At 41.9% G+C, this 15,471-nt stretch overlaps 1 protein-coding gene across 4 annotated transcripts in view; it reads right to left on the reverse strand.

Moving 5' to 3' along the window:
* CTNND2 (catenin delta 2) overlaps positions 1–15,471 on the reverse strand; it is a gene marked incomplete at both ends in the record, with an annotated part of 995,918 nt that overhangs the window by 395,160 nt on the left and 585,287 nt on the right. For all 4 annotated transcript variants that reach the window (XM_080715500.1, XM_080715499.1, XM_080715502.1 and 1 more), the window contains one exon: positions 12,500–12,694. In XM_080715500.1, coding sequence (XP_080571626.1) covers positions 12,500–12,694 — 195 coding nt within the window. The remainder of the gene's footprint in view (positions 1–12,499; positions 12,695–15,471) is intronic.

Genomic DNA, 15,471 nt, shown 5'->3' on the forward strand with positions numbered 1-15,471 from the left:
GAGTTGATCTGAGAAGATTTTATACCAGCTCTAAAATCAGTTTGGATTTTTTAAAAAGTCTCACTTTTTCATTTCTTTCCTGAATTCCTTTTAGATCACTTGAGCTCATTATTTTATCTAGTTCTCAAAAATATTTAACTTCTAAAGCTTAATTGGCATATACAATAAAAAGGCTCCTTTCGTATCCACAGAATGTGACCAGTATTTACCATTCCAATAATTATTACCCATGATTAAGGTTAGACAGCACATTTATTTTCTGGCACTGTAAATCAGAATATATCCACATTATAGCCAGTGTCTACTTATGGCCAATGGTACCCATGAGCACTGATATCTCTCTCTCTCTCTCTCTCTCTCTCTCTCTCTCTCTCTCTCTCTCTCTCACACACACACACACACACACACACACACACACTAGATTCCAGTTTTCAATCTTACCCCACAATACTGACTCCCTGAGAATGCCTCGAAGCTTATTCTATCCTCTCCTGTCTTGATGGTCATGTGTCAGAGCAAACGCAAAAAGCATGTCATGTTCAGCACGTAATTGCTAAAAGAGGTTAAGGATGGGCCGGGGATGTATCAAAGCCTAGCACTTGGCGGCAAGTATTCTGGGTTCAATCCCCAATAGCACAAAAGAAAAAAATAACTAGGTAGAAGAAATTGTGTTGACATGACAAAAGACTGCTGAGAAATTAGAGGAATATATTCTTTATTTTTTATTTTATTTTATTTTATTTTGGTGATACTGGGGATGGAACCCTTCTCCCTCCGGGCTACACTCACAGACCTATTTTACATTTTATTTGGAAACAGTGTCTCCTAAGCCAGTGAGGCTGGCTTTGAACCTGTGCGATCCTCCTGTCTCTGCCTCCCAAGTGCAGGGATTACAAGCGTGCGCCACCACGCCTGGCAGAAATATATTCTAATACTTAGAACTGATTTTCAATTTGGAGTTCAAGGCTTCTCTTTTCCAATGTTTCTTCAGTCAGTGATCTGATAATAGCCAAACTTTAGGTTACATGATAAAATAAAACCAGGAAAAAACAAAAATATTTAGGAATAATTTTTCAAACAACAAGTGAAGATATTCCTAGAGTTGGAATACTTGGAAATGACAAGGGTGGCCCTGATATGTAAGTTCCAAGAACAATCAGATTAAATGAGTAAACATTAATTACACATTTAGAAAACCTGCTTCATGTTTGGGGGGTATTTATATTTTTCTAAAACATATTTTTTTTATAAAAATACATACTTTTTCTTTAATGTCTAATTAAAATTCACACCTTAAAATTTACAATGTGCTTCACAGTATAGCCAAAGTAGTTTAAAATCTAGGAAAGTGTGCAGAGGTAAGCAAAATTTCATCTCCTATGGAAGTTGTGATTAGCTAGATGGAAAATCATGGGCAAAAGGAGAAAACCAAGCCCGGGCTGACAGTTTTTCAAGGAAGTATATATTTTTGTTGTTTATTGCTCAGGAAACTAAATATGAATGTTTAATCTTACTGAAAATGGTTTTCAGAAAAAAAAAAAGCTCATCTCTATTATCCATGCATTTTAGACAATAGTTAACAGGAAAGGAGGAGGAAGTGGCACAAACGAATAACACTGATGTCTAAAAACTGCGATTTTGTTAAATATACATATATGTTAAGTATACATATGCTGTGAGAGTTAAGAGGAACAATCTGACTGCCCACACACAAAAACTCTCAAGGGACCCGAAATTTTAAAAGATTATAACAAGACAGAAGGAGTTTAAGAAAAACACCGCCACGCAGCAGACCAAAATCATGAAGGATATGAAGGGGGGTTGGGTCAAAATGTGAAAATAGGGTGTGAAATTCAATTAAACAGAAAAGAGAAGGCGCTGTCTGGGAACTTAGGGAAGAAGAAAGGGTGGAGGAAAGTTTAAGCATGTGATTAGGTTCCTATCTGTCTTCTCCTGTGGCCTTTTACAGGGAAATGTCATGACATTCATTTGGAGCTCAGCTTCTGAGGTTAGGAAATTGAGCTCCTCTCCCAGGCTGGGCCACTCCTCGGCACTGAACGAGCTAACTGGAACTCTCCAAACTGCAGTTTAAACTTGTTGGAGAAAACAAAGTAGCCTCGTTGGATCATTGCATGGTTGAAATGCAAGGAAAGTGCTAAATATCTACATCAGAGAAAATGTGAAAACAAGGAGCCAAGGTTGCTATCACAGTAGACAGGTCTGGATAAACGGTGTTGCGGAGAAAGGCACTTTGCCCTGCAACTGGACAAGCTGGCTTCTCCTGGGTACTGGGCGCTGTTATTAATGCTGTTATTAACTCTGTGGAGCCTATTTCCTCCAACAACCTCAGGAAAAGGTTAAAACTGTTTTTCCTTTACATATGGGAAGCTGAGGTGCAAAGAGATGGAGCCCCATGCCAGGTGTCAGCTGATCTTTGGTAGGAAGGGAACTGAAGCCTTTGCAGTCTGTCTCCAGAGCTTCTGTTATACCCCCCCCCCCTTGGCTCCAGGACCAGGTTTAGTATCTCAGACATCCTTATTAGTGAATTACCCAATATGGGGATAAAACTTAGAAAAATAATGAGAACTACAGCATTAAGGGAAATATCTACTAAAGGAAGAAGAGATGGGCTTACAATAAGAATTAGCCATCTGAGTATTAGCTTGAGAAAAAATATCACAAGTTGGTGGGTAAACTAACTTATTGTATTTCCTATTAAAATGAATTTACTGAGATATACTGATAAAATACGTAGAAAAGATGGTGCTAAAATATCTAACTTTATTTGTTTTATAGGAAAAGTCAAAGTATAACAATACATATAATTGTCTTATTTGTTTTGTGTGTGTGTGTATGTGGGTGGGTGGGTATTAGGGATCGAACCCTGGGACATTCTATCTCTGAGCTGCACTCCAGCCCGATTTTATTTTATTTTCTTATTTTGAAACAGTCTTATTAAGTTGTGCAGGGTCTTGCTAAATTGCTAAGGCTGGTGACAAACCTGTGATCCCCCTCTCTCAGCCTCTCAAATACTGGGATTACAAGCATGTGTCACCACACCTGGAAATTGTCTTATTTTTAAAGTGCATTAAAACTTGATCCACTAATGCATAACTGAATGTATTAATCAGTTGTAACACTGCATTAGAAAAAAGAAGCTGGGCTATGAAATCTAAGATGGGCAAACAACTTTCAGAAAGATATTTTTAAGACATCAAAATCACTTTTGTCCTTTTGACTTTGATAAGTGGACTCTTCAGAAGTTTATCCCGAATATATATATATAGTTTAGACTTCTTTTAGGTTACACTAAATAAGGTAGCTAATAAGAATTTCAAAATGGAAAATCAGAATTCAAATTGGTACTGCTAAACTGAAATAAATTAGACACTGATCAATGAAATGAAAATAACGTCAAATATCAATACGAAGCGGGAGGAAAACGCACTGTAGTAAAGAATAGGTTCTATAATTACACAGCGCTAGATGGGTGAGAATTTAAGATCTCTCCCCAACCATCAACGACGTAACTATAAGTCCTTCTTTTTTTAAGCATCCATGAAAAAATGGCCCATGGCTTCAGACGATCATTGATTATTTTAAATGCATAAAAGTGCTAAATACCTAACATAGAAAATTGTAAATGAAGTGGCTATTATTAGCTTTATGAAGCTGAAGCTGATATTTTGGGGGCATGCATCTATGCCACAGGGACGCGGGGCTCCAGTCTCCCTTTCCGCTGGAATATGCGGGCCTGGTGTGGCTTATGCACACCAGTCCTGTCCACTGCCACAGATACATGGACACTGCCACACTAGTAGAAGACTTTCCTAATACATTCTTCCTCTTGATTTCTGCCCAGCTCAACGTTTTCTCTTCTGTGAGCTGGAGCTCTGCTGACCTCCTCCTCCGAGGTCAGGGTGGACATCTGAAGGGGGCGGGGCTTCACCAGCTCCGTAAACACACTCCTCTCCTCTCTCCTGCTCTGCAGGTAGCCCCTTCTCCCCTCCATAAGCTCTGGGAACCCAGTGAACTGTGGCTCCGGCCTCTTTGGGGAGACTTAACAAGGGGGCTCCACCGCAGCTGACTCCACACTTCAGCAGACACCTGCGCTGCTCCTGAAATTATCTGTTTGTGTTCCGAGGAGCTACACAAATAAAGCCCTAGTTTACTCAAGAAAAACAAGGAGGTGTTTCATGTGTTTTAGCTGACAAAAGGGGGTGACGCATTCTTTTTCATAAAAATGAAACATTCCTCTTTGCGAATGGCCTTTTCAAGCATTATTTACCAAAAGGAGAAAAAATGAAGAATAGAATCCAGTAAGAGTCCGGACACGTAGTGAGAAAGTTGTTGGGATGACTATAAAGTAGGGTTCGCCAAGGAGGAAGAAAACGTTTTGTTTGCATATGATTGTCTCTGTGTTTATGTGTTTGCCTATATAGATAAATAGGAAAACATGACACATTTGCTTATGTTATCGAGAGAAATACAAAATAAACATGTAATAAGGTAATTAAAGGAGGTCCCCTTAGCAAGCTCAGAATAATAAAGATGGTTTAAGTGAAAGAGGACCAGAGAATATGGCTCCTCTGCTCTTAAAGAGAGATCAGTGCCATTATTTTAGAGATAAGGGGTCTTCAGCAATCAATTTAGAATACTCCCTATAGTGGTGGTATGAAGAACCGCACTGTAAATATCTTCTAATTTTCTGCTGATCCATGCTAAAATCAATGGAAAAATATTCAAGTGTAAATTTAACATAATTGTTTAACTTCATATATTATTATCTCTGTCATGAGAGGTAGTCAATAGTCAATGCGTTATTACTAGTAATGGAATCATATTTATTGGCAATGGTGTGTGTGTGTGTGTGTGTGTGTGTGTGTGTGTGTGTTACCAGAGATTGAACACAAGGTCGTTCTGCCATATTTTTTTTTTTAATTTTGAAACAGGCTCTTGCTAAGTTGCTGAGAGCCTTGCTAAATTTCTGAGGCTGGCCTCAAGCCTGAAAACCTCCTGTCTCAGCCTCCCAAGTACTAGGATTAAAGGCATAGGCTAAAACACCCAGCTCTGACAACATTGCTTATAAAACTGCTTTTATTGGGGGGAAAAAAAGGCACTGATGACTTTAACAAAGGTCACACAGACCCACAACACTGGATCTCATGTGAGATAATATATATCAAAATATTGTAGGTATATTTGAAGGAGAAAACAATATGAAATCCTATCCTTCCAGTTTTCTTTTTGCTATATTGCTTGAAGAATTTTAAAATGTAAGCTCTTCTGTAGGTACTCATAAGCCAACAGAAAAAAGCAACAAATAATAGGGTCTCTGTTTTGTTGGGATGTGTTAATATTGTCTGTACACTTAAATGGACCAGGTTCTATTAAGTTAAAAGGTTAAGGAGGAATGATTGGAACAGTTTGACTTATTTTTTTGTTGTTATTGTCAATTGATCTCAAAAAAAGTCCACTGGAACTCCAAAAATTAAAAAAACAAATAATAGAAATAGAATCCCTTTTCATATTCAGCAGTGGCTATTATTTGTTAACATTATAGCCATGCATAGCATAATGGACTTCAGTAGGTCTGTACAATTTAGAATAAAAATTAAAGTGTAAACGAGTGAATGGATAAAATGTAAAGCAAAATAATCCATATTTAGTCCTATCTATGTAACCTTTATCCCTAGTCACATGTATATTTAATGCTGTACATTTTGATCTCCTCCGATTTAGAGTATATGTAATTGGAGTCAGTATGGGTGATGATACGGTCCTGCTTTTGCAATATTACAAGCACGGTGTCAGCTTTGAATGGGAATACCTGCATTGTCTAGACTCGAGGAAAGGATCGTAATAAATGCTATATTTACGCAGAGCTTCCTGTTTCACCAGCCATGACTTTCTGAGCTGATATGCCTGCGGTCTCGCTCAGTGCTCGCTCAGCCTCGTGACAGGTGCCCCCATCCCTCTCACCTCATCATCGGGCGGACGAGCAGGTGGAGGACTGAGTAGGCAGAACTGGGATTAAAATTTAGATGGCCTAACTCTCTAGGGGTCTGCCCATCTCACCTCTCTAATCTACTGCAGGGCTCTAGACACAAGGGGGTGCCCATAAAAATAGCCTTAATACTGAACTATAACATGTTTGGCAGGAAAGCCAAAGAGTAAAAGTCAACATGATATACAGTGTGCCCTGTTAAATCCCTACTATCTGGGCAATTCGCTCCATTCTAATAGTTCGCACAATTGGGCCTGTCATTTTCTTTGGCTTCTTTTGCAGAGAAAAATACAGCAAAACTACCTTCAGCTGAAAACAGAATGGGCCCAGAGGAGGATCCCTGGTTGGAATTTTCCATAAAAATGGAAATGGGGCCATGGGGCGGGAAAAGGCTGACTTTCCATGGTGGGCTCCATTCTGCCGCCTGGGGTGGGAAAAGGGCTCAGAGCAGACTTGTCACGAGACAAGAGAGAGGAAGGGAGCTAGCACACGCTGCATGGGGTAACAGAAGCAGGTTGCTCGGTTGCCCAGAAGGAACACATGTATCACATGGACTCGTAGGTGATTTAACCACGTGGAGACCAAGCTGGGCACGAGACCCAGTTGGCTGAAGAAGAGAATTATCCCCCCCAAATCTGTTCCACCTTCTTGAGCACTACGTGACTTTATATCAAGTACTTGACAATATGTGGTTATGGTGTGAAAGGCACATTACATTCCTTATATATCCAAATGTCCACCTGTTAAATAAGAAGCCCCAGAAGGCCTTCCAAAGAAGCTGCCACGTTCAAAGTGTCTTATCCTGGCTGCGGCCCCACAGGCAGCGACATAGCCTGGGATCTGGTGGACTCGGTACCATACATCCTGGGATTCTTTTGTATTCTACAAAATACATGTTTCTATTTCCAGTGCAATCCATGCGATGATCTTCATCTATTCATTTTTCTAAAAATGAATAGCATTTTCAAGAACTAGAACAGCCATCTAAATAAAGTCTAGAGCTTTTAAACTATTTTAACTGATAGGAAATAGCTGGTATGGAGGGCAGGATTTGCTAATCTGCAATTATGGTTTCATAGTGGTGTATCTCCTAGTAATACCTTATTTCTCTCTAAATTCCAACTTTTGGTGCTACTGTATTAAGCTCCATTCAATGTTCAGTTGACACCTAATGCTTGGCATTTATTCTTTCCAACATTGCTGTGCTTACAAACATAGCCACAAGTCCGAGGTGGCGTGTCCTCCGGGGAACTGTGGTGCATCCTCTGGGACAGAGTTAGCTACCATTTACTGTACGTGAACCCCTCGCCAACATCGGTCAACTTTATCCTCATTACTCATTCGTAGAAAACAATGACTTACCGCCCCTTTGAATTTTATCAACAATTCTATTCTAGCGAAGACTCTGTCTCCCTTCAGTCATAACTAGATGTTTCAATTATACCATCTTAAATGAATTGATACAGATAAATAACCTAGAAAGTTCTTTTTGGTTTGAAGGTGAGGTTTTTCATGGGGTATATTTAAAACTTTCAATTGGGCAATAATATGTTCCTAACTTCTAGACTAAAAATGTGATGGAGGTTCAGGAGATTAAACTCAAGGTGTCTTGCAGCAAGGCCAGAATTCAGCCACTGAGCTACACTCCCATGGAAGACCCCTTCACACTACCTCCTTTAAGATGGTAGCAGGTGAATCTGTTCCTGTTCCACTTCATAAAATCCTCTTGATTCCTGAGTGAGTAATGTTGCCTGTGTGTATGTTTCATCATCCACCAGTCTGAAGTAGAGGAGAGGTAAAGACTACAACTTGGGCACCCGGTTCTCCAACATGTATGTACATATTGCTAAATATATGTTGGTGAGCTATCAGGATGGTTAGGTAGCTTTATGGTTCAGGAGAGCTTCAAGATGCTTCTTGAATAACTGAAGGTAGACAGGGATCCTGACTGAGCTGGTGTCTGTGGTTTGAATTAGTCTTTCTGGGCCGGGCATGGTGGCGCACACTTGTAATCCCAGCATTTGGGAGGCTGAGACAGGAGGATCATGGTTCAAAGACAGCCTCTTAGGGAGGCCCTCTGCAACTCAGTGAGACCCTGTTTCAAAATAAAGAATAAAAAATAGGACTGGAGGTGTACCTCGAGGTAGAATGCCCCTGAGTTCCATCCCCAATACCACACACACACAAAATAAATTAGTCTTCCTAAGGAGGGAACAGGCATAGATGGCTTCCTAATGGCAGCTGAGAAGGAAGGGGAGATAGAGAAGGAAGGGACAGGGTGGGCTGGAGAAAGAGAGTGGCATATAGAATACAGGGGGAAAGGCGACCAGAGATGGCCCTTTTGGTGGGAGGTTTAGGGAGCTCCAGTTTGTCTCAGCTTCAATGTCCAGAGATGTTTTCTGGCCTTTGGGCAGTCACCACTCTACAAGCCTCTCACTGTGGGATAGTCTCCCGTTGGGGTTAGCTTTAATGGTATCTGAGGCCCAGGGAGCCTGGGGCTGAGGCCAGCATGGGCTGGAGCGGGGCTGAATGAAAGCCACACAGAAACGAGGAAAATGCTTAGGAGATGAGTTGGTAGCAGGAATGGCGGTGGCACTGAACAAGGAAGGGTGGACTGGGATGTAAACACACGCCTGCTCGTGCCCCATGCTTCTTGTAAACCAGAGGAAGCCCACCTTAGAGGGCGCAAGCAGGAGGAGAGGGGCAAGCACAGGCCCCAGCTCATGTCGAGCACAGTCTTGAGTGATACTTTTGGATTTATCTGAAATAGTAATTCATCCTTTGAAATATTACCAGGCATTGTAATTAATTTTCTGTATGTTTATGTCCTTCTCTGAAACTAAGTAGGACGTGCTCAAGGATCAGACAGATTCTAAGCTTCTCTGGACCTGCCAGAGCCTCTGGATCCATGCATCTTCAACAGTTTCTATTACCCAAGAAATATATGTTGAGTATACATCCACTTTCACCTGTGGAGCTTCATGTATTTGGGGGATGATATTTAAAAATGTGGGGTCACCGGGCGTGGCAGCGCACGCTTGTAATCCCTGCGCTTGGGAGGCGGAGACAGGAGGATTGCGCAGGTTCAAAGCCAGCCACGCTGGCTTAAGAGACCCTGTTTCCAAATAAAAATATAAAATAGGTCTGGGAGTGTAGCCCTAAAGTAGAAGGGCTTCCAGGAACCCCAGTACCACAAAAATATATAAATAAATAATAAAAATATAAATAAAAATGTGGGGTCGACTATGCCCAAGATAGGGCAAGACTTCCTGGGTAGGAAGGTTTAAAGGCTGGATTCACACAATCGGTGCAGCCGGGAGCAGACTACTCAATGTGTCTGTGCCTCTTACCTAAAATGTGTGTTTCATATAGTATTTCTATTGTTCTGGGGATTAGTAAATGCATTCAGAGCATTTATAACAGCAGCTGAAAGGAGTCACATGCTGCACGCTCGTGCTATCACTGGGATAGCCTCTCTCTCTGAACCTATGCAGGAGCTAGTCTCTCCTGGAGTGTCTTATGCTTGGTTTTGTTCCTAGAAGTGGACACACCCGACAGGAAACAGGTGCCTTTCGGTCTCCCTGAAGGTGCCTGCTCTCCCTGAAGCATTGTCTGAAATGCTCTAGGGACAGAACTGAAAGAGGTGCTAGTTAAGGGCAGAAAGATAAGACTTGTTATCTAATATAACCTCCATCACAATCCAAGCTCAGAGCCAGGAGCCCTGAGAGGGTCAAGTCCAACAGGCCCCCTGAGATCCTCCTAAGATCTTCTGTCAAGGGGCTGGGGCATTGGTTCCCGTCCTGGAATCCTCTTCAAGCTACCCCGTGATCCCCAGCACTGGGCAGAGGTGGGGGCAGTGTAGCACAGGGCAAGTGAAAAATGACCCCTTGACTACCTTAAAAAGCTTCTTCATCGCTGTTTTACAACTATTTTTAACCTCTGATTTTTTTTTTAATTTGTGTCTTGAGGTATCTGACATATAATTTAAGATTATATGGCATGTTTACATTATGGAAGTAATAAATATAGAATATATTTATATACATGTATGTGTATATAGGTATATCTTTATATATTATATACATTAAGTAAGGGATATAGAATATAGGTATATCCTATACATTATAGAATATATTGTATATCCTTATACATTATGTAAGTTAAGTACATGTTTTCAAATGCACAGGCTCTGACACAGACAGCTTCTAGTGTCTGGAAAGTCTGAGGCCACAACGTGAATCCGGCATAAAGGGGAGGTGACCCTGCCCACTGCAGGGAAGAGAGACTTTGATTTATGCTTAGGAGCCTAAATGAGATGTTTTCCCCAAAACTATCCATGCACTTTCGGAAATGCCTAGAGTATTGTATTTATCATTCTATGTCCTCAACACTGCCTCAAGGTCACAGGGTCAAAGGAATCCGACACCTGGGTTTCACAAACTTAGCAAATATCTGCCTGGTTATTACTAGAAAAGCCCTGGGCCCGACAGGTCTTCTCCATGAAAGCATTCCCAGGACATCTTGCCTGCCTCAGGGGAGGGAGGAAAGAGAAACAGCCATTCGCTCAGGATGGCTCTCTATGGCTTAGAGTAGAGGCCTGCAGACTTCCCTGCAAAGGGCCAGAGACTAAACCCGTTGGGTCTGGCCAAGCAGCCGGCTCTGCCCTGGCCTCTGGGCTCTACGGCGGCAGAGTGGAGCAGCCTCAGCGATGCACAGGGTGAGGGTGGCTGCTTCCCAATGCGCTATAGATGCTGGCATTTGAATTCATGTAATTTTCACATATCACAAAACATGACTCACCTCTTGATCTTTTCTACCCACCATTTAAACACATAATGGTCCTCCATATCCCTCAGGGCGGAGCTGGAGTTGGCCTGGAGGCCCTTGTTTGCTGACCCCAGGCCCAGAGGAAACTCTATGGTCCTATTCTGTTTGCTCTGAAAAAGCTGAATGCCTTCTGCTGTCTTTAAGGTGACGCATATGAATTAAGGTGGTTTTCTTTTTTGTTATTTTTTTTAATTTAATAAATTTTTATTTTTTTTCTTTTAAAATTTTTTATTGTTAATTTTTTTATTGGTGCATTGTAGTCACACATCTGAATGCGGTACAAGATGCACCAGAAGTTTATTAACAAGAGCTAATTCTTAGAGGATATGAATATGGAACAGAGAATTAATAAATGCCTTTTGTCGTCAGGTTTTATTCAAATTAGGTACTGGATGTCACTGAGGCTGTTACCTCTTCTCTTACAAGGGGTACATGGAAATACAACTGCCTTCATTGAGAATATGCAGAAACTAAATATTTAAATAGCCCGACTCCAGATAGAAGTGAATTTAGTAGGCTGAAAGTGAGAGGAATCTGACAGAAGAATAAACGGGTATTATTCTCCCATCTAAGCGAAGCTACGTATTATTAACACCGGATGGTATTTACGATGTCAAAAACGGAATGAAGAGTGCTTTGTGCCTTTCTTCCTAGAAGCAGTGGAATACTGAAATGTAAATATCAATAATCAAGTATAAAAGTAGCTTAGCTTGCCTTGATTGTGAAACATGTAATTTAGTATCATAATGTAGTTTACAAAATTGCTACGCTGTACTTAGTGGTCAGTAGACATTACAATACTCTGAGGCTGCAGGGATGTGTCGCCAATCTCGCCCCCACCTCATCCTCTACCAGCATCCACACACACAGGCAGGAGAGAAGGACCGGCTACACTTCTGTGCACCAGAAATACCATCTTCGCTCTTAGCAAAGTGAGGCTTCAAAGTAAGTGTAGTCCTCAACAAGTTTCCATTTTATTGACTTCATAGTTGAGGAAAGTTTTCCCTCGCAATGTGATCGACACATTATATGAATCATTTTGCAAAGGACTACATATTCTGGGAAGAACCCGTGTCTCTCTTTATGCAGTCTACGGCCCTGTACCTTTAAAAATATATATTTAATCATCCAATTGATTGGCTCACATGCAATTGCCGGCATCCAACCTTTAAGCAGTGATTTCATATGATTCGACCCACCAATGTGTATGAAACAAACTCTCAGTGTGCCTTGCAAAGTATGCTGCATTTTAGTAAATATTTTCTCTCAAGCTTGCCAAATAGGTCGAGGATACCATTAAAACCCACTTACCATCACCAGGCATTTGCGTTTTATGTTCTGTGTTAGTAACTATGTTTTTTGGAGTGTTTACATCATTAAATCAATTAATAAAGATGTAAAAAACATGTGTATTGCTTCTTCTGATTTTCCTGCTTGACAAAATAAGCTAGCAGCCCTCACTGTATTTACATCATTCATAGTAGAACTAGGTGATAAAATTGGAATCAGACTGTATTGATACCGCCATCATTGTAGACATTGATGGTAGAAACTGGTCACACTGCTTGTGGGGAGTAGACACACACACACACACACACACACACACACACACACACACCGCCCATTCACAGGCAACAGTCACTGACTGGGGTCCTTAATACACACCTGTACTCGTGCGGTAGGTGCCGGTGTGAGTTGGCGGCAGAGGGTCCCCCTGGCTCTGGCTGAGACTCCTCATAGGGGGCTTCTGATAGACGCGGTCTTCGTAGATGGGGTCTATGTGGTGTTCCGGGGACTGCAGGGCCCGAAGCTCAGGCCCGAGGTGCCCATGCTGGCTGCTGTATGAGGCTCGGGACCCAGCTGAAATCAAGGAACACAGGCACACAAAAGCTCAGCCGACATCCAAACAGTATCTTATCTAAGAATATTTGAATTTTGGTGGGGGGGGGGGAGAGCCGAATGACTGAGATCTGCAGAAAACCCAATGGATAACAAAAATGGCAGCGATATATCAAACTAATCAGCTTACTGCTACCGGCCTGCCACCTTGTGTAGCTCCTAGAGCTGATGCCAGGGATGCTTCTGAGATAAATCCACACTGAACAAAGTCAGGGAAATGTCATTTTATTATCACAGTCTAACCAATGTAACTGGGTTCCTTGCCAAGGGAATCAAGCGGATAGTTCATCCCCAAAGGCCCCCGACTGCCCCATAGTCTTTGTGCCTTAAATTGGACAACAGAAATAATAATAATAATAATAATAATAATAATTATTATTATTATTATTATTATTATTATTATTATTATTATTATTTTGGTGGTACTGGGGATGGAACTCAGGGGCTTTCTACCTCCGGGCTATACTCCCAGACCTATTTTATAATTTTATTTGGAAACAGGGTCTCACTGAGTTGCTGAGAGCCTCACTGAGTAGCTGAGGCTGGCTTCGAACCTGTGCGATCCTCCTGTCTCAACCTCCCAAGTGCTGGGATTACAAGCGTGCGCCACCACGACCGGCCGCAACAGAAATTATCTTAAATGAAAAACCAAAGAATGTGGGCATGGTGGTTTATCTTGTAATCCCAGTACTTGGGAGGCTGAGACAGGAAGATTGCAGTTTCAAGACTAGCCTCAGCAATGTAGTGGGACTCTAAGCAGCCTAGAAAGACCTCTTTTCAAAACAAAAACAGGGCCAGAGTATAGCTCAGAGGTACAATAATCCTGGGCTCAGTCTCCAGTTCCACACAACTAACAAATAAATAAGAGCCAAAGAACAAGCTCCCAAGCCAGGTTGAAAGTCCTGAAAAGTGATCTCACACTGGGTCCCATCAGCAGTTTTTCCCTGGCCAATGGATGAGCCAAAATATTTCGACTTAGAACAGACTGAATCCCACAGAAGGGCAGAGTAAAGGAAAAGCTTCTGAGTTTCATTTTCCTTTACTCTGACTCTTGAAATTGAAACAACTACATTGAATCGACATTTCTCTGGATAAAGGACACAAATGGTTGTCACTCGCTGGTTTGTTTATAAATGGAGGCTACAAACATTTGGCTTCCAGCACTTGTGAACTTTTATTTGTGACACCTTGCATAGTACAGGGAAAAGTGTCACTTTGAAGCTGGGCTATACACAGGGAAGGCTGAGAATGTTTCTTAGAGAGCCTTAGCACCTCAGGAAATAGGCTTGGGGGAGGGCTGTGAGGCTGACTTGACCCACAGGAAGAGGAAATGGATGGAGAGCCAGTCTCAGCAAGAGGAACATCAGAGGAGTGGGGCACGAGACGGACTTGGGGCAGCACTGAGAGGCGCTGTCCATCCACAGCGACCAGAGAACAGAAACAAGCATGGAGGACACTACAGCTGGCTTTAGGAATGACCCTTGCTAACAGTGTGAGATGTAGCCACGGGCTTTTGTTCTTAGCTAATTTTAGAAAAAAATGGGCAGAACTGTTCGGCTGTAAGCTTAAGCAATTTTTATTATTTCAAATGTAGAAAGAAGGGACAAAGCATTAAAACACAACATCAAAGGATATAGTAGTAGAGGGCCTTGAAGGTAAGACACTGAGGTTTTCGGATATAGAACAGTTTTTATAAAGATTTATTATCTTTCATCTTGCCTAACCAACAGTCTTTCTATCCCAACTAGTTGTAGACACACCCATTAACTGTGGTTGATTATGATTGGGTGATTTTGAGGATTCACTATCTTTGACCAAAAGCCTTTTTTCTGTTAGTGTGGGCTCACCCTCATCTTGGGTGCAAGTCCAAGTCCTTGTTAAGACCAAAATGTGTTACTTGATTAACAAAGTCAGGGATTGACCCCTGGTATCTCCCTCTTTGAGGAAGGCCTGCACCGTCTTCCTGGTCCTTGGGGAGTTTTAGCCTGTCTGCTAGAAGTTATTTATTACATAAACCTGTCTTTAAAATGAGAAGGCCCTGGGCTACAACTCTTTCTTTGTTCTTGTTAATCACTTTTGGGGCGAGGGACTCTGCAGGGTAACAGCTGCCTCCCTTCCCCGCCTGAGCGCCTGCGCAGCACCAAAGCTATTTTCCAATACATTTTGAAATTAGTACCAAACCCATTTCCCAATACCGGCACACCTTGGGCCAAATCCCCCAAACTAAGATCCACAGGGCATGTTGGAATTTAACTGCCAACTGTCTTTTTATATTATATCCAGCCTAACACCACAGGGTGCTAAATGTCTTGAGCTGGACACTGACAGCCTCTGGAGATGGCTCCTCCTCAGCCTCCATTCTCCCAGTGGCGCAAAGCTGAGCTGGGCATGGCGGCGCAAAGGGCCTTACTAAGCAGCTGAGGCTGTCCTCAAACCATGATCCTCCTGTCTCAGCCTCCCAATTGCTGAGATCACAGTTCGAGGACAGCCTCAGCTACTTAGTGAGGCCCTTTGCGACTCAGTGAGACTCTGTTTCAAAATAAAGAATAAAAAAATAGGGCTGGGGGTGGGTAAAGGTTGGAGGTAGAATGTCCCTGGGTTCCATCCCCAGCACTGCAATAAATAAATAAATAAATAAATAAATAAGTTAATTAAAAGCTCAAAGATAAGGCTCTTCTTTAGGAACACATGACCAAAGACTCTGAATATTTTTATGTAGTGTATTTGAGGAAGAAGCC

Source organism: Muscardinus avellanarius, assembly GCF_963383645.1.
Source record: "Muscardinus avellanarius genome assembly, chromosome: 1".
Taxonomy (NCBI): Eukaryota; Metazoa; Chordata; class Mammalia; order Rodentia; family Gliridae; genus Muscardinus; species Muscardinus avellanarius.